Source organism: Marmota monax, unplaced genomic scaffold (assembly GCF_021218885.2).
Source record: "Marmota monax isolate L192 unplaced genomic scaffold, Marmota_monax_Labrador192_F-V1.1 WCK01_AAM20220418_F8-fsc01074, whole genome shotgun sequence".
NCBI lineage: Eukaryota > Metazoa > Chordata > Mammalia > Rodentia > Sciuridae > Marmota > Marmota monax.
In genome coordinates, this window is record NW_026694766.1 from 73,959 (window position 1) to 96,732 (window position 22,774).

At 33.2% G+C, this 22,774-nt stretch overlaps 1 protein-coding gene and 1 long non-coding RNA gene across 2 annotated transcripts in view; one reads left to right on the forward strand and one right to left on the reverse strand.

Moving 5' to 3' along the window:
* The window catches only part of LOC124079532 (E3 ubiquitin-protein ligase UBR2), a gene marked incomplete at its 3' end in the record, with an annotated part of 55,586 nt that extends 36,324 nt beyond the window's left edge, over positions 1-19,262 (forward strand). Inside the window, 9 exon segments of the mRNA XM_046425120.2 lie at positions 121-199; positions 2,401-2,514; positions 8,305-8,435; positions 10,385-10,523; positions 10,980-11,042; positions 15,597-15,717; positions 17,486-17,593; positions 18,030-18,118; positions 19,164-19,262. Coding sequence (XP_046281076.1) covers positions 121-199; positions 2,401-2,514; positions 8,305-8,435; positions 10,385-10,523; positions 10,980-11,042; positions 15,597-15,717; positions 17,486-17,593; positions 18,030-18,118; positions 19,164-19,262 — 943 coding nt within the window.
* LOC131423429 (uncharacterized) lies at positions 6,352-15,610 on the reverse strand. Its single transcript, XR_009225017.1, has 3 exons — positions 14,079-15,610; positions 7,757-7,813; positions 6,352-7,088 (listed from the first exon to the last, which is right to left on the reverse strand). It is a non-coding gene; the product is annotated as an uncharacterized LOC131423429 (long non-coding RNA).
* Positions 19,263-22,774: the final 3,512 nt, after the last annotated feature.

The window sequence follows — 22,774 nt, forward strand, 5'->3', positions numbered from 1 at the left end:
CCTGTCTTAATAATACCTCTAGTCTGGCTTTTCTAAGATGGGTCCCAATGTGAAATATTCTGTTGTGAAATAACATAGTTATTTTATGACACTCTGATTTTTTTTTCTTTAACTTTACAGAGACTGTGCAGTTGATCCAACTTGTGTTTTATGCATGGAGTGCTTTTTGGGAAGTATTCACAGAGACCATCGATATAGGGTTAGTAATATCCAAATAATAATTATATACAGTATTGAATTTTATATTGAATACTTTTCTTTTTAAAGCCCAAAGATTTAACATGTAAATGGGGAAAGTGGTTTTAAAATGTATTCTTTAGGGCTAGGGATGTAGCTCAATGGTAGAGTGTTTGCCTAGCATACACAAGTCCTTGGGTTCCATCCCCAGCACTACCAAAAAAAAGTATTTTTTAAATTTTTAATTAAATTTAATTAATTTATTTATTTTGGCATGGGGCATTGAACTCAGGGATGCTTTATCATGATTACATCCCTAGCTCTTTTTGAGATAGGGCCTTGCTAAGTAGCTAAGGTTGGTTTCAAATTTCTGATCCTTCTGCCTCAGTCTTCTGAGCTGGGATTACTGGTATGCTCCACTGCACCCAGCTTGTTTTGCTATTTTTAAATGTTTATTAAAGTGACATTTACTACACTATAGAAGAAGGCCCAACTCCAGTGCATAATAAGACTCACCAGTTTTATTATTTTAGGCAGTTTATTCCTAAGCCTGTTCTGGTTCCTCTGTTGGAAATTGAAGATAGACCATGAACATTCAAAGGTTAGGAACCAGATGGTAGATGGAACTTTTACCCTGATCATAAAATAAAATGGTAGAGAAGGAATATATCAATCTTGTTCTTAATTCCAGAAGCTCTAATGGGTCAGGACTTTTTCTTCTGTTTTTAATTTGCTTTACCCAAGTATTGATAATATATTAAAGCAGCTACAAAATTGGGCTCCCTACATTCTTACATGTTCTCTTTATTCTCATAAATCCATAAAAGGATCCCACTTTCCTTTAAGAGAATCCCAGTTGCTTTTAAGGCTTTCTATCTGTGGTTTGATAATAAAACACACACACAAGCCATAAGGTGGAGTTATCATTTTCCAAATGGTTGCCTATCCATGTTTCTGGGCACACATCTTTGCGTCCCCTTGGAATAGCTGAAACACATGGTTTATATGAATTATATTGTGATATATAACACACAAATACTTATACTTTGGACAGGATATAATAGGATTTATTCTAAAATTTGCTGTAACTAATACCTGTTCCTAAACTTTCCTAAAGTATTTCAAGAAAGGCAGAATTTCTAGTCTCCCGATTATTAACTAACATATTCTATCCCACCAAATTTCTTGAATCATTGCCTTAACTTAAGGAATTGTGAATAATTCTTGAATCACACAAGTGTGAAAGTTTTTATGATCATGTAGCACTTTTGTGTTTCCTGAACTCTTATTACCTGTCCTTTCTAAAAGTGGTTTTTTAGGAAGTGTGAGAGAAGAAAAATGAAATATTTCTATAGTCCTTGTTGGTCATTTTTTATACTATTATTAAACTCTTGTGGGGGCCAGGCCCAGTGGCATGCACCTATAATTCCAGTGGCTTGGGAGGCTGAGGCAGGAGGATTGCAAATTCAAAGCCAGCTTTAACAACGGCAGGGTGCTAAGCAAAAATAGGGCTGTGGGTGTGACTCAGTGGTTGAGTGCCCCTGAGTTCAATCCTTAGTTACCCACCGCCCCCCCCCCCAAAAAAAAAAAAAAAAAAAAAAACTCTTGTGGGGGACAGCAACTACAAATTTCTTTTTGTACTGGAGATTGAACCCCTGGGTATTTTACCCAGTCCTTTTTATTTCTAGATAGGGTCTCACTAAGTTATTGAAGCTGGCTTCAAACTTTTGATTCTCTTGCCTTAGCCTCTTGGGCTGCTGGGATTATAGACATGTGCTACCATGCCTGGCTAGCTATAGAAATCTTTATAACCCTTGAATGTGTATTACATATCATATTATTTTGTTATGTTATATTATGTTATCACAACCTGATTGCATAGATCTCAGCATTATACTAATTTAACCAAAATCCTGCAGGAAAACCTTCATGAATCCTCATTATTTTTCTAATTAAGGAGGCTATGCAGGCAGACATATCCTCTTTAAAATATCTGTAGTTTATTGAACACTACAATGTATTTTATTTTGAAATCACATAGATTAACCTACACACTTATTTAAAATAAAACATCAGAAGGCTTGGCATTTTATTTAGTTTTATCCCTCCAAAGAATTAAACATATAAGCAGTGTTATTTTCTTAGCACTTGATATTTTTATTTATTATCTGATAGCCCTCAGTAAATACTTATTGACAAGGTACTTTACAATTTTCTTTGAAGATGACAACATCAGGAGGTGGAGGTTTCTGTGACTGTGGTGATACAGAAGCTTGGAAAGAGGGTCCTTACTGTCAAAAACATGAACTTAACACCTCTGAAATCGAGGAAGAAGAGGTAAAAACATTTTCACAAAGTTTCTTTTAAGGAAAAATTGTTTGAGTTTTAAAATTTTTATCATTACAGGGATTATTTTTCCTGTTATGTATGGGCCAGTTAACTAGGTTGGTTTTTGTATATAACTTTCTTTTCTATTACCATGCATGTTAGCCAACCCTAATCATCATCTCTTAGTAAATCATATCACTGGTTTTGTGATGGGACCAGGTGTAGAAATAACAGCTCAGTACAGATGATCCCAACTCCAGCTGTACATATATGTTTCTTAAAATTGTTTTTTTTAGATGATATTTGTAATAAAGTGGACTCTTGTTAAATAAATGCTTGAATGTCTGCTTTTTGTGACAATTTAATGTTTATTTCAGGATCTTTATTTCAGATTTTATTTTATTATTTTTGAATGTCAGAGAGGTATGTATAAAGTACTTATAAGGTCCAATATAGGTTTGGGATAAATGGAAAATAATAGTCCTTCCTGATGCATGTACCACACAGGTCTCAAATATTTTAACAGAATGATCAAGATTTTTGATGTCAGGGTTGTGTGTGTGTTTGTGTGTGTGTGTGTATTACTAGGTATTAAACACAGGAATGCTTTATCCCTGAGCTATATCCCTAGCCCTTTTTATTTTTCATTTTGAGATAAAGTCTCACTAAGTTGCCAACACTGGCCTCAAACTTGTGATCCTTCTGCTTCAGCCTTCCGAGCTGCTACAATTACAGGTATGTGCTACCATGCCCAGCTGCAGCTCCATATTTTAAAATATATTTGATCAAAGTTCTGCATGTGAATATAAACATACAAGACAAATTAAGATATTTGAAAGAAAAGTTTTGTACTTTAGAAAAAAGATTAACAAACACTACTACAAAATTTTAGGACTATTGGAAAAAATATTTGCAAATCATATATCTGGTTAAGGATCTAGTATCCAGAAGATGTATCTTACAATTAATAATAAAAAGACATCCCAATTTAAAAAATGGATAAAGGACTTGAATAGAGATTGCTCCGAAAAAAATAAATCTACAAATGACCAGTAAACACATGAAAAGATGGTCAACATCATTAGTCATTAGGAAAATGCAAATTGGGGTATTTTTTTTCGGGGTGGGGGCTGGGTATTGAACCCAGGGCCTTGTGCATGTGAGCTGAGCTATATCCCTATTCCCGGAAAATGCAAATTGAAACCACAGTGAGACACCACTTCACAACCATTAAGAAAATATATACTGTAGGTACTTGATGGGTTATAAAATTCCCAAACTCTGCCATTTAATATCTGTTTAAGAGTTCAGTTAAGGGAAATGAAATCTCCGACTAAGATGGACTAAAGATATTAAAAGACAGTAATGTGTTTGGTATACCTGGTCCCTACTAACTAAATTCATACATGTATCTAGGCTCTCCACATTACATGCTTGAAAAGGAAGAGAACTATAAATGTTAGAATGTGGTTTCGTCTGTCAAAAAAATTTTTATTAACATGAATTTTTGGTGATATATTCAATCTACATCTTAAGAAAAAACTGATAAATTTTTGTTATACTTCTTTAGGAAGACTGTGTAGGGGTTGCCCCATGTTTTCTCAGATCTTGTCATTAGAGTGGGATATTTCTTCATTGTATAAGCTAAGGATCAGCAGACTATGACCCCACAAACCCAATATTATCTGCAACCTCTTTTTGCCTGAGTGATTTTTTTGTTGTTGTTGTTTTAAAATAGTTGGAAGGAAAAAAAAAATCAAATAATATTTTGCAATATATGAAAATGATAAGAAATCCAGATTTCAGTGTCTATAAAATATTTACAGGAACACTGGTATGCTTGATTTAATGTGCTGTCTGTAGCTGCTTTTCCATTACAACAGCAGAATTGAGTTATTACCGCAGAGCCCCTGTAACCTGCAAAGACTAAAAATTTTTTAAATGTATTTTTTAGTTTTAGTTTTAGGTAGACAAGATGGCTTTATTTATTTTTTTATGTGGTGCTGAGAATTGAACCCAGTGCCTCACATGTGCTAGGCAAACACTCTACCACTGAACCTGAACCCCAGCCCCCTAAAATACTATCTTACTCTTTGACAGAAAACATTTGTTGACCAAGAGTGTATGTTGTTGGAACCCTTTTGTTTAGTAAAAAACTAAATGACTAAATGACTGTAATATTTCCTAGTAATAATGAAGGAAAGCTCAACCAGGTTTACAAATGGCCCTATGTTCAAGGGGATTAATGGGGCGGGTAGTGGGGTAGTACTTCTCTTAGTTGAGAACCACCACATATTGTAGGGTGTCTCCTTTGTTAATATTTATTCCTATAAATAAGAAGTTTCTTTTAGGTTTATTCATTTAGATTTTTTTTTTCTGTATGTAAATCTAATAACAGTATTTCCTTTGATTGAGGCTTCTGGAAAAAGGGCCATCTATTTGGAAACAGCCTGTCTAATAGCCTGTAGTAGCTATACAGAAATTTACATGATCTTCCTTTATAAATGAGTGTTATCTTGATTGCAGTTTATTTAAATTCTTTTTGGAATAAAATTTAATTAAATAATAAATATTAACTGAATGAACATCCTTAGTGAAGATTCTATGATCAGAAAATTTCAGTTGCAAATACTGTTTCCATTTATTTCTCTATTTTTTTATTTTTATTTTTTGTAGTTGTAGATGGACAGAATGCCTTTATTTAATTTATTTTTATGTGGTGCTGAGGATCAAACCCAGTGCCTCACACATGGTAGTCAAGCGCCCTGCCACTGAGCTATAGCCCAGTGCCAACTGTTCCCATTTCATTTGAATACAGATCAGTGATTATTAAAAGCTAGGTTCTTTACTAAGTACTTTACTTGATCTATCTCATTTAAGTCTAAAATGGCCTCATAAATTGGATACAGCAGCACTTGTCTATAATCCCAATGACATGTAGGGCTGAGCAGGAGGGTCACAAGTTGGAGCCAGCCCTAGCAACTTATCAAGATTCTGTCTCAAAAATAAAAAGGGCTGAGGATAAAGCCCCTGGCTTCAACCCCCAGTACAAAAAAGAAAAAAAGCCGCATAAAATAGATACTGCTGTTCCTAATATTTTATAGATGCAGAAGCTTGAGTTTTATATTAAGAAACTTGCCCAAAGTATTCCATATAGTAAGTGCTAGAGCTAGATTTAATCCTAGGTAGTATAAACTTGAGTAATGAAATTCCTAACAGTCCATTATGCTAGTTTTTTTTTTTTTTAAATATGTTTTTAGTTATAGATGAACACACAGTATCCTTATTTGTTTTTATGTGGTGCTGAGGATTGAATCCAGTGCCTCACATATGTGAGACAAGTGCTTTACCACTGAACTACAGTCCCAGGCCCCATTGTGGTAGTAAAAGAAATTTTAACAGAAAAATTTTAAATGAAATTCAAATATAAAAATCCTAGTAATAAACAAGTTAAAGTGGTATTAATGAATTTTTTTAAAATTATATGTGGTGCTGAGGATTGAACCCAGTGCCTCACACATTCCAGGCAAGTTTGCTACCGCTGAGCCACAGCCTCAGCCCATGAATTTTTTTTAATAAGATGAAACATATTATTTACTCATCAGAAAGTCAGTTTGTGAGATAAGAAAGATTATTTGGGGCTGGGTGTGGTGGCACATGCCTGTAATCTCAGTGACTCAGGAGGCTGAGGCTGGGGGATCTCGAAGCCAGCCCCAGCAATTTAGCAAGGCCCTAAGCAACTCAACAAGACCCTATCTCCAATAAAAGATAAAAAAGGGTTGGGGATGTGGCTCAGTGGTTAAGCACCCCTGGGTTTAATTCCTGGTAACCCGCCCCCCCCCCCCATTATTTTGGTACCAGGAATTAATTCAGCTTCTTGTTTATATTTTCAGTTGGCAGTATTGAGAAAATCTTCATTTATACCTTATTTGTGTGATACAGCCATTAAAATCTTTATTGTAATGTAAAAATGTGAGTGTGTAACCGATGTGATTCTGCAATTTGTATTTGGGGTAAAAATGGGAGTTCATAACCCAATTGAGTCAAATGTATGAAAGATGATATATCATGAGCTTTGTAATGTTTTGAACAACCAATAAAAAAAATCTTTATTATAATTCAGGTTTACATTTTTAAAAATTTAAGCATTACAAGAGTATATAGTAGTGTACCTTGCATTCTTCTAGCTTGAAAGAAAAGTCAAAGTTTACTATCAACTTTGTTTTATAATATAAATCTAATTCAAGAACTAAAATCAATAGTAGTAATTGATAGTACAATTTACAGTTAATTTCTCAAGAATTGGTGGTTGTTTGCATCCAGAATCATTGAATTTTTATAAACACTGTTTTTTGTAATTTTTCAGTCCCTGACTTTTTTGCATTTTAGGAGTAATCATAAGAAATGGAATGACTGTGTGGTGAGGTGATATTACTAAGAAAGCTGAGTTTTGGTTCTCTTTTCTATTTTGGTGTAGTGTGAGGTTCATATTATATTATTAGTACTTTTTTTTGAGTCCCCAGATGGTACCATTTCTGCTTCTCTGTGCACAGGTCTCACCATGTTAATGACTTTTAAAGCCTCTGTAACAAATAATAATGAACCTTGCTAAGTAGAGAGGAATAAACAAAACTATGACAACAGAAAACTTGATAGGATATGTAACAGCTTACATGGGAAGAGTTATAGATAAAAAGTATTGTAAGAAATTGAAAAATCTGTTTCTTACTGAGGAAAGTAAATCGACCTTTGAGCCTTAGACCTATCTCCTTTAGAAATTTTTGTCCTTTTTTTATTCCACAGTCTTTATTTGTTTATCAGTTCCATTTGGTTTGTCTGGGTGAAAATTGTGTGGATATGTGTGTGTACACGCATTCATACGTAAGAATATGCTTATTACTATTGTCATGTTATGGCATGTTATAACATGATACTTTCTAATTTGAGAAATAAGTAGAATGCTGTTTAGCCATTGATCTAAATAAAATGTTTAGATTTAAGATAAAGCATTAAGATTAAAGATTACATAAAACATTTTGCCAGCCTTGACTGAAAGATAGCATGATAAACATTATGCATGTTTAATGGGCCTGGCTCAGTTGGTAGAGTGCTTGCCTAGCATGCACAAGGCCCTGGTTCAATCCCCAGCACCACAAAAAAGAAAAAAAAAGAAAGAAAGAAAAAGAAATTAAACATTAGGCATGTTTAAAATAGTACTTTTTTACATTAACCTAGAAATGTATTGACTTACCAACACTGTTAAATCTCTTGTGCAGAGTTCTCTGGTAGCATATACACATATCTCATGCTGCAGAGGGAAAAGGAGACAAATGAGTGGTTCCTAATATCCAGGGACAGTTTTCTGACTTTGATGAGTCCTCCCTTTTAAAATTATTAAAATCAAGCTCTCCTTTAGACCTATAGAACTATTCTTATTTGCAAATCCATACAAAATATTCATTTGCTTTTTTCTTCAAATTAGATAATCAGGATATGAAGCTAGATGGTTTGATGTTAGATTTTAGTGATCCTGAAATATCATTCCAAAATTCCAAAATTCTTTGGAGTTGCCATTGGATGATTCAATTGGTTCAAAATTGGGGTTGTTCTGATCAAAAACATTTTAGGAAGTTTGATGTATTGGGTTGTAATGTGTAGGACTAAATTCATTGAGAAGTTGAAGCTGGAATACTTTTCGGCTTTCTCTATACTGTTTTTTGAAAGGTAGAAGCAGATGGGAAAAAAGAAAATTAATGTTCATTTAACATGGTTGCATTATTTTTTTTTCTATTCTTCCAGGATCCTCTTGTGCATTTATCAGTAGATGTGATAGCAAGAACTTACAACATTTTTGCTATTATGTTTCGTTATGCAGTAGAGATATTAACCTGGGAAAAAGAAAGTGAATTGCCAGCAGATTTGGAGATGGAGTAAGTATAGCCCCTTTATTCTTTGTGTGTAGTCAAAATTGTTAAATTTTTACTTTATACAGGTAGGATAGGACATAATTTTTTTTAATGATTTGATTTTAAGAGAACAAGAGTTTTGATATCATAGTTTTTAAATATGTATAATTCATTTAATTGGTGAAGTTTTCCTCTTGGTTCATGGTTGGTTGGTTAGTTGGTTTATAGTCATTTAAAACTATTTTGAGACTAACTAGTTTCAGACATGGCAGTTTTCTTTCTTTCTTTCTTTCTTTCTTTCTTTCTTTCTTTCTGATGATATGTAAAACTGATAAGTTACTATACAATTCTACTTTTTATTTCCTGTATCATACATCTTAGGGAATGAGCTCTTCAGTGTAAGTGGTTTGAATAAATACTTGCTCAATTTTAATCATTTTGATTCTAATTATAAAATGTATTCCACCCTTATAATGATTTCTTTTTAGCATGCAGCTGCCATTTTTACTTAGATTATTGAGGTAATGGACTTGTGACCAGAGAGCTGGATTCAGCCACCACTGTATTAAGGGGAAGGGCTTACTTTTCCTTGTTAATATGTTTGCCTAAACCTTCTCTTTAATTAAAAAGTGAAACCAAACTTGTTGGAATTGTGTCTGTAGCAAAGGATGAATTCAAGCTGGACACTGGTAGTATTTCTTTTTTGATTTTTTAGTGAGTTTCAGAGAATTGAGCTTGTGGGTAAAGTGTTTTTTAACAAAATGAGTTGTTGCTATAGTGAATTTTTTTGGAAATATTGAAAATTACTTAGTGCCTTTTAACTGTTATCTTCATGAAATTCAGGTTGGGATTAAATGATCTAAGATCTGAGTTTAGAGCCTAGAGAATAGAATAGTTTTTGTTTTATTGTTCAGACCTATCAGCATAGAAGGGAAATGTATATCTGACTTGATTTTCTTTTCTTTTTTTTTTAATATTTATTTTTTAGCTGTAGTTGGACACAATACCTTTATTTTATTTATTTATATATGGTGCTGAGGATCGAACCCAAGGCCCCGCATGTGCCAGGCCAGCGCTCCACCACTGAGCCACAACCCCAGCCCCCCCCCAACTTGATTTTCTTGTAATATTTTCCCTCTTAGTTTTCTTTCATCTACCCATTAACTTAAATCATCCATATCTCTTTAGGTATATCTCCTGTTACAAGTCTTTGATTGTTCGTAAGATGGCAAAAATAAAAATCCATTATTCAAGGTTTTACTTCTCTCCAGACCACACTAATTTCACATCAGTCTCTTCCTTTTTCCTGATTCTCAGCTCCCCAAATTTACCTTTGCCAACTCTATGCCTTTGCTTTCAACATTCCTGTAGTCTAGGGTTTCTCAACTTTGACACTATTGGCATTTGGAACCAGATAAATTATTTGTCAAGAGAACTGTCTGGTAAATTGTAGGATATTTAGCAGCATCTCTGGCATCTGTCCATAAATGCCTATAGCATCCCCAAGCCCAGTCATGACAACCAAAAATGTCCACAAACATTATTGAATGTTAATCTATGGGAGGTGGAGTGGAATTGATAGCAAGAACTTACAACATTTTTGCTATAATGTTTCGTTATGCAGTATAGATATTAACCTGGGAAAAAGAAAGTGAATTGCCAGCAGATTTGGAGATGGAGTCTGACTTTGGGTTTTAGATTGCTTCTTTAGCAATTCTTCTCTGAACTTCCAGACCTATTATATCCTGCTCTAGTATCCTTCTGTTCAGGTCACATACAGTTATACATTCAGTATTTTCTCCACCAAAATGTAAATATAATGACACAGAGCAGAGACTACAAGATGACTTCTTTAATGATACATGCCCAATACTTCTCACATTCTGTAAGGCAGAGTATGCTATTAATATTAATCAGCCTGGAATAACATAATATTCAAATAGATAATCTATCATTAATTTTTTATCCCGCAGAGAAAAGAGCGACACCTACTATTGTATGTTGTTTAATGATGAGGTTCACACCTATGAACAAGTAATATATACTCTCCAGAAAGCTGTTAACTGTACTCAAAAAGAAGCCATTGGTTTTGCAACAACAGTGGATCGAGATGTAAGTGATTTTATCATATTGACATCATATAATAAATTGAACTGCTACTACAGATAACTTACTGCAGAAAATTGGCTTTTTAAAAAATTTCATTTGAATATTGGCCCAAATGTATATTGGTGTAACTGTAAGCAGTTGTCAGAAAGTTTAAAAGGAAATATATAGTTATCTTCATTCTACCTAGTCTTTAAAATATTCATCTATGAAAAGGGAAATTATAAAAACCTAGTAGAATGAATGTTGTGTTGTTCAAAGAAACATATACACTAATGGTTTGAAAAAGGATGTTTTTGAAAGAAAAATTGAATTTACTTATCATTGATGAGTAGAATGAATATTGTAAATATTAAATATTGACTAGCGTTATATGTTCAAACACATTTGTTTATTTACCAGTTTATAAGGTACTAATATTGAATTGAATGTTTTTACAAATTAATTTATTTTTATTTATAGGGACGTAGGTCTGTTCGATATGGAGACTTCCAGTATTGTGAGCAAGCAAAATCAGTAATTGTGGTAAGTAACTTAAAAACATTCCTGTACTATTATTTTTTATTGCCTCCTTAATTTAGTGTTTATGAATAAATTTTTATTCTTTCATGAATATAAAGCCAATGTCAACTAAATCATATTTACAGGTAATGTTTCTTTTGAGTATTACATTATTTTATGTAGTTTGTTTATTTGTTTTGTTTTATATTGTTTTGTTTGGTACCAGGAGTTGAACCCAGGGGCAACTTAACCACTAACCATATCCCCAGCACTTTTTCTTTTTTATTTTGAGACAGGGTCTCATTAAGTTACCTAGGGCCTTGCTAAATTGCTGAGGCTGGCTTGAACTTATGATCCTCCTGCCTCAGCCTCCCAAGATGCTGGGATTACAGATGTGTGCCAACCACACCTGGCTTCATCTAGTTTTTTAAAACTATGTAAGATTGATAATAGAAAATGAAGAGATAGATAAGAAATTTTAGAAGTCTTTTTGCTTTTTGTTTTGTTTTTAAGTAATAGGATTTCCCATTGCCTTTTAGTAATTAAATTGGTCTTTAGCACCAAAATTAGAATTCAGAGAATGGTGCTTCTTGATACATGATAGCAAGATAGTAGCTTAATAGTCTTTACTGTATTATTTTTTAAAGTTTGTTACTTAACTATTCCATGTAACTGCATCTATAGACTTTTTGTTTTTGTTTGGTTTTGTTTCATTTGGTGGTACTGGGAATTAAACCCAGGGGCTCTTTACCACTAAGCTACATCTTTAGTTTTTTACTTTTTGAGACAGAGTTTCATCAAATTGCCCAGGCTGGCCTCAAATATGCAGTTCTCCTGCCTAGCCTCCTGAATAGGTAGGATTACAGTCATGCACTATCACTCCCAACTTAAAAAATAATTTTAGATGTTATAAAGTATTTTAAATACATAGAAAATAGAAATAACACAGTGAACACCTGTGTTTATTGAAACTTATTTTCTTCTTACTTATTTGAAATAAATAAAAATGTATAGAAGCTCCCATATCATTTCTTCTTAATCCCATTTTCTTTCCTCCTTACATAAAAAGAACTACTTGCATTAATTCACTTTGCTCATTTCTTGTGCTTCATACATTAAACACCTGTCAGTATGATGTATATTGTTGTAGAGGTCTTTAAACATCATTTAAAAAGATTCATACTGAAACTGGGCATGGTGGCTCATACCTGTAATCCCAGTAACTCAGGAGTCCAAGGCAAGAGGATTACAAATTCAAGAGCAGCCTAGGAATCAGGGTAGAATGCCCCTGGGTTCAATCCCCAATACCACATACCTACATGCACGCACATACCTACAAGATTCATGCTAAATGTATTATATTGCAACTTGCCTTATCATATCAGTGTTATTTTTAGATTTTTCTGTTCTGATACATTACTCTAATTCATTCTTTCTTTAACCTTTGTATTCCACTGATGATTTTACCACAATTTTCCATGAGGATGTTTCCAGGTTTGTTTTGCTGTGACAAATACTCCTGCTGTGGAGTATTCTTTTGTCAGATTTTAAAGTATTTGCCAATCTGATGTGTCTAAAATGGTATCTCATGAATTAAATTTTAATTTTTTTTATATTTATTTTTTAGAAGTAGTTAAACACAATACCTTTATTTTATTTATTTATTTCTATGTGGTGCTGAGGATCAAACCCAGGGCCTTGCACATGCTAGACTAGCCTTCTACCGCTGAGCCACAACCCCAGCCCCATTTCTTTAATTTCTAAGTGTCTTATTAAACATAATCAATTTAATAGTGCATCGGAAACTGTCCTATGGTCATTAGAAGAATATTCCCATTCACAGGAAATGCATACTGAAGTATTTATGGATAAAAGGTCATTCTGTGAATGACACCCTCAGTGATTTAAAAAAAAAAAAAAAGTACGAAGAGAAAGATGTGCGGGGCTGGGGATGTGGCTCAGGCGGTAGCGCGCTCGCCTGGCATGCGTGTGGCCCGGGTTCGATCCTCAGCACCACATACAAACAAAGATGTTATGTCCGCCGAAAACTAGGACATAAATATTAAAAATTCTCTCTCTCTCTCTCTCTCTCTCTCTCTCTCTCCTCTCTTTAAAAAAAAGAAAAGAAAGAAAGAAAGATGTGAACAGTTGGGGTAAAATTTATTGCAGATGAGGGCTGGGGTTGTGGTTCAGTGGTGGAGTACTCACCTAGCACGTGCGAGGCCCTGGGTTTGATCCTCAGCATCACATAAAAATAAATAAATAAAATAAAATAAAGGTATTGTGTCCACCTACAACTAAAAAATAAATATTTTAAAAAAAATTTACAGCAGATGAATCTGGAAAACAAAAGGTTATATGGATGTACTTTGCCATTTTATTCATATTGTAAATTGAAATTATTACCAAATAAGAATTTTAGAAAGTGTTCATGCAGTATTGAATGTTATAATACTGTAGTTCTAATGTTCAAAGATACTCTTAAATGGGAGTGGTAATGATTTTGGACTATTTTCAGGAATGAGAATGTTAAGATTTAGAGACAAAGTTCTTTCCTTAATTTTGTTATTTTTTTCTTTCACATTTGTCACTTCATATCTCCTTATACATTGAATAATATTTTTTAATTTTTCCTTTTTAAAAAAATCAGTATTTGTAATCCTTGGTGGTGTTTGCATGGGATTAGACAGATACATTAGAGTGATATAGAATACAGAGTTCAGAAATACTCATCTGAGGAAAACCTAAACAACTACAAGGGAGAGTGCTTCTTAACCAAAATTAGAACCCCAGGAATTAGAAAAGAAATTGCACATTTTGGGGCTACATAAAAAAAAAAAATCATGACAAAATATTGCATAAACAAAGTCAACAGACAAATCGCAGATTTGAGGAAAGTACAGAATAATTGAATTAAAAAATGGACAAAAGATAACAAAACAGATCACAACAGAAAATCTTAGGCAGCCAGTATACATGAAAAGAATCTTTAATTCATTAGTAATCAATAAAATAGGAACTTTTAAAAAATATTTTTTTAATTGTAGGTGGACACAATACCTTCACTTTATTTTGATGCGGTACAGAGGATCGAACCCAGTGCCTCCCATGTGCTAGGCGAGCACTCTACCACCGAGCCACAACTCCAGCCCTAAAATAGGAACATTTTATACACATCAAAGTGAAATTAGAGTAATAAAATATCTTTGCAGAGAATAGGAATACACATATAAAAACAGTCTAGTAACTTTTGACTAAAGCTTTACGTCTCCTAGGAATTTATCCCTTATACATACCTGTAAGTACGTTAATAAATATAGTGTGCATATAGAATATATGTACATGGAAAAAATATGCAAAGGCATATCATGTTAATATAGTTAATAGGATGAAGCAGGATTTGAAATGAGGATTCAAAAAATGAAAAGGGGTAAAAAGGTGTTTTTTAAAAAATGTTTGCTAGACTTGAATAAACATTTCTACCAAGAAAATATAAGCACATGAAAACATGTTTAACATCACTAATCATTAGGGAAATGCAAATCAAAATCTCAGTGAGATATTGAGTTGCCACATTATGCCTGTTAGGATGACTTCTCTCCAGAAAGAAAAATATTGACAAGGATATAGAAAAATTGAAACCCTTGTGGATTGCTCATGGGAATGTGAAATGGTGGTAGCCACTATGGAAAACAATGTAGCAAGTCTTTACAAAGATAAAAATAGAATTACCACATGATTAGGCAGTTTTGCTTCTGGGCATATACACAGAAGAATTGAAAGCAGGGTCTCAGAAATTTGTATAGTCCGAGTGTCTGTTACCAGATGAATAAAGAAACAAAATGTAGCATAACATACAGTAGAATATTGTTTGGCCTTAAAAATGAAGGCAATTCGAAATATGCTACAACATGGGCAACCCCTGGGGACATTAGGCAAAGTAAAATAAGTAACAGATAAATACTGTATGATTCTACCCTATATGAGGTACCTAGTATAGTCAAATTCATAGAGACAGAAAAGTAGAATGATAATTACTAGAGAAGGGAGCCATTGGGACTTGTTTAATAAATAAAATGTTTGAGTTTTGCAAGATGAAGAGTTCTGAAGATTTATTTTATATACTGAACAATATTGAATTATACACTTAAAGTGGTTGTGATAAATTTTGTTATATGTATTTTTCCATGATTTTAAAGTATTAATAGCATAATCACATCTATGTAATGAAGTAAATTATTAAATTAAGTAATGTAAATTATATTAAGAAATTAAAGACATAAAACAAGTTTAAGCATTTAAATAATTTATAACTGGTACCACAGATCTTAAGATATATGACTAAAGATTCAGGTTACTCACAGGCCGGGTCTTCTTACCTTTTTGTGTGAATCCTAGAATTCCTTCTAGAAAATTAGGATCTGAATGAAGTAAAGCAATCAAAGCAGTGCTTTTCTACTCGAAAAACTCCTTTGATGATGATGGTGGTTTGGTTATATTAAGTGAAATGTTAACTTTTTTCTTCTGATAAAATAGACTTTTTAAGTTAGTTTTTTCATCTTGCTATTTCTTTTTAAGAGAAATACCAGTAGACAGACAAAGCCACTCAAAGTTCAAGTTATGCATTCGTCTATTGTTGCACATCAGAATTTTGGTTTGAAACTTTTGTCTTGGCTGGGAAGTATTATTGGATATTCAGGTAAGTTCATAAAAGCTTGCACTAATAAATTATTAAAAAATGAGCTCATATGTCCTTGCAAAACTTTTTGGAAAAAAGATCAAGTGGAATCATTGCTTTAATTTCACATTTTAAAATACCATTTCAGGATATCTTTTTACAGAGAAAACCTGAGTTTACCTAATTTTGTCCCACAAGGGATTTTTCACTTCAAATAATACAGGGAACAATGGGCTAAACAATTATGAACAATTTTAAGATGCTAATACAATATAAATCTCAATAACTTGCTATAAGAACCTTTTGAGAAATGGAGCATCCTGTAGAACTCTTCATAAGCTAGTAAGCTGGAAGATGCTGCTGTAAATAAAACCCAATGGTAGGCAGTTTAAATGGTAAAACACTAGTATTAGTATCTTTGTTTTGACTCCGACAATTTTTGGTTAGCAATAATTTGCTACTCTGAAAATTTGCAAATTGAGAGTTACTGATTTGTATTTTTGCTTTGTCTTGTTTGCTTTTCTGCAGTTCACAAATTAGATAATTTAATGGTAACAATAATGAACCCTCAAGTTCAAAGCCAAAAATAAGTTTGGTGTATAACACCAAAATAATAAATAGGGATAAATAAATAAAATAAAAAATAAATAAATAAATAGGGATAAATAAATAAAATAAAAAATAAATAGGGATAGATCTAAGCTACCTGTCATATTACTATTTAGCCAAGGCTATTGATAAATGACATCTCAGTGTTACATTAGAGAAAATAACTAAAATAGTAATACCAAAGGCTTTTAGAGCATTGCCACACTGCAAACTGACAGTTGCAAATATGGAGGTGCAGAAGTTTAGGAGAACATTTTTACTTGCTTTGCCTAGAAAATGTCTTCCCAATTTTTCTTGGCCCCATATTCTTTAGTTTTGGTTTTCTTCATTTGTTACCTATATGCCAAGTACTGTGCTGTGGTATTAATGAATAGTATCATGAAAGTAATTTTGTGCTGAAAATTTTCTTTGAGACATTTATCATCAATAACTTTTAAATGCCTAAATATTTAAATCTTATATGAGATTTTGTCTTTAGGCTTTTAAATGATTTCTGACAGCTTTTATAATAAAAATTCCATTTTTAAAAATTTTGCATGCTTGAAGACTAAAAGTAGATATTTGAATTGTACAGTATGGAACAAAATATGATAAGTTTTAGTTATTTTAAGGCTTATATTCATATTTGAAGAACTTTTCTAAAGTTTAGCGTTTAGAAGATATTGGAATTTGTCATCTAGGGCCTTTCATTATGGTAGATCCATAGTGAATTTTTGTTTAACAAATGAACATTTTGTGTAGCAACTCTGAAAATTTGTGGTATATATTATAGTCCAGAAGTCATATCCCTTCTTTTTAAATGTTAGCGCAATTTTATATTATACCTATCTTCAGTTATTTTGGAGTATATAGCCATTTGATTATCATCTGCTTTAATTAACATAAGTGCTTAAAGAACAATATTTAATAGAAGTATGTATTATATATATGTAATAATATAAGTATGCACTATCAGTTGTTTTGTGGTGTTTTTCTCTAATTCATTAAAAGAGTTGTATATAATGTGAGATTTCACTTTTTTTCCTTTTTGTAAAAACAATAGTTATTGTTCACTTTTTCTAAGTAAATTTGACCTTTAATAAGACACATAACTATATATATCTATTTGAACATGTACTAAAATGTCACTTTATAATATTTGAAGTAGCCATCTCATGTTTGCTGTTCCTCCTATTTAAAGATGGCCTTCGCCGGATTTTATGTCAAGTTGGATTACAGGAAGGACCATATGGTGAAAACTCTTGTCTGGTGGATAGACTGATGCTTAGTGATTCCAAATTATGGAAAGGTGAATCTCTTAACTACTTTTAAGGTATAAAGGGTTGGGATGTTAAAGGTCTTTTCATTTTCAAATTAGCATTGTAGGACCTGTATGTAGTATAGCCCAGTGGTGGAATAAGTATGTATGTAGCATGTGTGAGGCCCTGGGTTCATTCCCCAATACTTAAAAAAAAAAAAAAAAAAAAAAAAGTAGGGGCGGGAGTACAGTCTTAACCTTTGGGAAAAACAGCAACATTTTTGGTCTATGATGCAAATTAAATAACCTTATATTTTGTTAGAAAATTATATTTAGAAAACATAATTTTCTTAGCACAAAATCTGTACTAAGAAAAACATGTAGACTTTTGTTCTTGGGAGTTTTAGAAGACAATCACATAAAAACTTTAAAGTAATTTTTGGCTTCTTGGGTATAGCAATATCTTACACCTACTCTTTTTCTAAAGGTGCTAGGAGTGTATATCATCAATTATTCATGAGCAGCCTACTTATGGATTTGAAATACAAGAAACTATTTGCCATTCGATTTGCAAAAGTAAGTGTTTTCTGAGTTTTGAAGATTAATGAAATAGGTTATATAAAGGATAAGTATAGCCTAAAATTATTTCAAAACTCAAAAAAATTCGCATCTACTCATAATACATCAACATATTGATTTATCTTTTATCAATAAAATAAAGTTACAGTAGTAAAACATTTAACATCTCCCTTGATAACATAAATATCCATCTATGTAGTATTTGTTAAATACAAAGTGATAAAGGAAGAATTAAATCTGTGCCATTGTGAATTATGCATTGGTCCTATTAAGGAAACAATAATCTTGGTTGAAACAATATGCATATAAGACTTAGGAATTATGAACTCAGTGGTTGATAAAGGTTAAGTTCTTCCTTTCAGCAACATTTGATTAAACTAACCACATATTTTTCTATTCCCCTGAATTAGGAGTTCTTAATTAAGGGAGTATGTAAGAATTATTTGGAGAGCTCTTTCAAAATACATGTGTTTATGTTCCATTCTCAAATCTATTGAAGCAGCTTCACCAAGAGTGGGGCCCAAGCATGTGTACTTTGCAGGAGTCATCAAATGATTCTAATACACATCCAGAAGTAATGAAAATCGGTTTTCATGAAAGACTTTGTTATGTTACTGTATTTGGCCCCACCAGTTAAAATATCATCCTAGGATTTGAATAAACAACTTTGGGCTCCAGAAAAATCACTGTTTATACAAGATTCCACAGGTTTTAGTGAATCAATATTTATACAGGATTTAATTGGTAGAAATTATTCCAGTTGTTGTTCTCATAGCAGTGTTATCCTATTGAGTTATCCAGCACTGACTTCATTATAATCCTTAACCCTTTGGTCAATGTGGATTAGAGGTGAATCTCCCCCTTGTTGTTTAGAATTACCAGCAGTTGCAGAGAGATTTTATGGAGGATGATCACGAGCGAGCAGTGTCGGTGACTGCTCTGTCTGTCCAGTTCTTCACTGCACCTACTCTGGTGAGTAGTGCTTGCCTTTTCTTTGTAACTGATAGCTGGCACTCCTTGCCTTTTTTTGCCTTCTTAATAGAACTATGAGCGTTTGCAGAGTGATTATGTGACAGATGACCACGACAGAGAGTTTTCAATCGCAGACCTCTCGGTTCAGATATTCACAGTTCCTTCACTTGTAAGTACTGAAAGACTAGAAGAACTTTCTTGTTTTAACTAACAGATATAAAGCTTTAAAATAATAGAAAACTAAGATCTGTGTGTTCCTGAATAGAGTAATATTTTACTAATAGGCAGTTGGACTCCAGACACCTTCAACTACACTAGAACATATCCTTGAATATTAAGTAATTCTGGGGGAAAGTCACTGAAACTCAATCCATACTTTCTCAAAGTACTTTCCGGAGATTTTGAACTAAAAGTTAACATTAAACTAATTGGTTTATCAAATTTATACTTGACATTAGAATCAGAAAGCATGTTGTGTACCATCTCATTTTGTGAAATTTTCCTACTCACCTATTCCTCCCCATAAAGAAAGGGTAGGGAAGGGAAGAATAGAAGTTCATTGGATTAGACAAAGGGGAATGAAGGAAGGGGTGCGAGAGTAGGAAAGATAGTAGAATGAACCAGACATAACTTCACTATGCTCATATATGAATACAGGACCAGTGTGATTCCACATAATGTACAATCACAAGAATGGTATCCTAATTAGAATAAGTTATACTCCATGTATGTAAAATTAGTCAAAATATACTCTACTGTCATATATATCTAAAAAGAATAAATAAATAAATAAAAAGAAAGAAAGGAGTGACTAAAGCAATTGAATCATGATTGGGTGGTCTTTTATTAAGCTTCACTACGTGCTCCTAAAGCCATCATTATGTTTTAGTACACATAGTAATTTAAAATTATGTTTTTTATTCAATAAATTTGTTGAGCACCTATTATTTATTGGGCACATAAAACTAAAAATGCAATGGTGAACAAAGACAGATGTGATTCTTGCCCCTACTTAATGGGAAAGAGTCACCCAAGTAGGTAATTATTTTCTAATGAAAATTCTGAAGAATTTGGTATCTTTGAGAGAGAGGGGTTGCTCACTGGTAGAGTGTTTACTTAGCACCACCATTGGGAGGGGAAAAAAAAAAAAAAAACAGCAAGATCTGAGCTTCTTCCACAACTCAGAGAAGAAGATCTCTGTGGGGACTTGAGGGAAGGTTCATGTGGAGGTACTAGCACTTGAGAACCTGAGGCAGGGAGAGGAAACAGGAAAGCCACTGCACTTAAAGATTCTTGAACATGGAGTGAAATTGTATAGGTTTAAGAGTGTTTTACAGTTCCTTTACTAACAAGGCTTGTTTTCCAGATTTAAAAATGTCTTTTCTGCCCCATATTGCTTTTTGTTAAAGAATATGTTCTAGTAAAGGATATATTGTAGTATTGCTATTATTATAGGCTAAATTAAGGGATTTGGTTTTTATCTTAAGATCACAGGAGGGCCATGAAGAATTGTTGTGATTCTTTTGTTTGTGGTGCTGGGGATCGAACCCAGGGCCAGGCACATGTTAGGAATGCACTCTACCACTGAGCTATATCTCCAGTCCCAATGAAGAGTTTTGATCATCACATTAGTGATTTTAAAAGATCATGCTGTTTGTAATTTAGGGAACAAATTTGAGAGATCAAAAGTGAGTGTGGTGGGGCTGGAGCTAGGGCTCAGCGGTAGTGCACTTGCCTGGCATGTGTGAGGCACTGGGTTTAATTCTCAGCACCACATAAAATAAATAAAGGTCTATCAACAACTTAAAAATTTTTTTTTAATTTTTAAAAAATTAAAAAAAAAAAAAGTGAGTGTGGGGAACCTAATTAGAAGCTAATGCAATGATCCAGACAAGAATTGATGTTAACTGGAACCAGGGTGCTAACAGTGGATATAAGATATTTTTAGGTAGTAAAATATACAGAACTAGTCAAGTGGGTTTAAAGAATGTTGGATTTGGTGACTGATCAGCTATTGAGATTGAAGGAGAAGTATAAGGATGACTCGGAGGTTTTTGATGTAAAACTGAGTGGAATTTCTAGACATAAGGTATTACATAAAATTCTATTTATTTTTCTCCTCACTACACTTACTGCTTTAAAGGACTTAGTATCGAGACCCTGGGGCTAGTGGAAAGTATGGGAGACTGATAATAGTAGTATATTCAGAATGGCCTCACCCTCTGACACCATCTTGATGTCCCTGATTCAGATCTGTTTCTGGAATCTCCCTTCCATGGATTAGTACTATCTTATTACCTCCATTGGCTTCACAGACACATCTAAATTCTAGGGTTGCCATAATTCAGGTTCTGAAGTTTAGAATCCTGATACTTAAATGCTTCAGTAAGTAGAGTTAGCCAGGGCTGGGGTTGTAGCTCAGTGGTGGAACACTTGTCTAGCACGTATAAGGCACTGGATTTGATCCTCAGCACTATATTAAAAAATAAATAAATAAAAACACTGTGTCCATCTACAACTAAAAAATAATAATAATTAGAGTTAGGTAGTTCAGGATAAATAGCCAGCCTATTTTAAAATTGTTTTAGTTGGATAAATAATTTTACTTTTGAACTCACCTATTTTCTGCCCCAGGATAAAATAAAAAATTAAAATTCAAAGCCAATGGCAAAAACGTAACAATTCCAAACACACACACACAAAAAAATGTTAGCGAAAGTAACATCCTCTCAGTGGAAATATTCAAACAGAGCTCAACACTCATATGTGGGATGTTAGGGAAATAATCCTGTATGAAGGTAAGGTAGAAGTGTGGACTGAGTATCCACTAAAGTTCTTATCTATGTTGCTTTAATGCCTCCTGGGCGATTCTACTACTGTGTTAATATCTTTGACAAGATAAATAAAATTAATGAGACTAGCAGGGGTGAAAAGAGAGACCAGAGGTACACAAGTGAAAATACAGACCGGGAAACATGTTATAATGCTCCATTGTCAAGAATTGGTTTGGTTCTGTCTTCAGTTTTCTCTGAGGGATTACCTAACATTGCTAAAAGATATTTAGTAACCATTATTTTACCCAGTAAATAAATACTAAAGATACCTAATAAATATAAAGTAAATGAATCCAGAGAATTGCCACTTCCCATTTATTTACTACCTTATACTGTCAAACTTTTAAGTGTTCATTTGCTTTGCCTCTCTAAATGCAGGATAAGGCTTATGATTTGCTCTGTTTTATGGCCCTCAGGGATTCCAGCTCTTGACTCAACCATAAAAGATGCTCAGTGAATAAATGGTATTTTATCTGGGGATGGTGGGGCATGCCTATAAATCCCAGCAGCTCAGGAGGCTAAGACAGGAGAATAGGAAATTTAGAGCCAGCCTAAGCAACTTATATAGTCTCTGTGTGTGTACCCACACAGGTGCATGTATGGTTAATGCAACAAATACATTCATTGGTAAAAGAAGAAGAAAAAATTTATATCATTGATCTATCAATATAGCTAATTATATTTGTTGGTTTTTCTACTTTTGAAGCATGCTGATACTGTATTACAAATGTTACATGGCCACAGTGCATTCTTTGAATACACTGCTAAGCCCAGTTTGAAAGTATTTTATTTAGAGTTTTTGCTTATATATTCACAAGTTAAGTAGGTCAGTTTCCCTCCTGTGTGT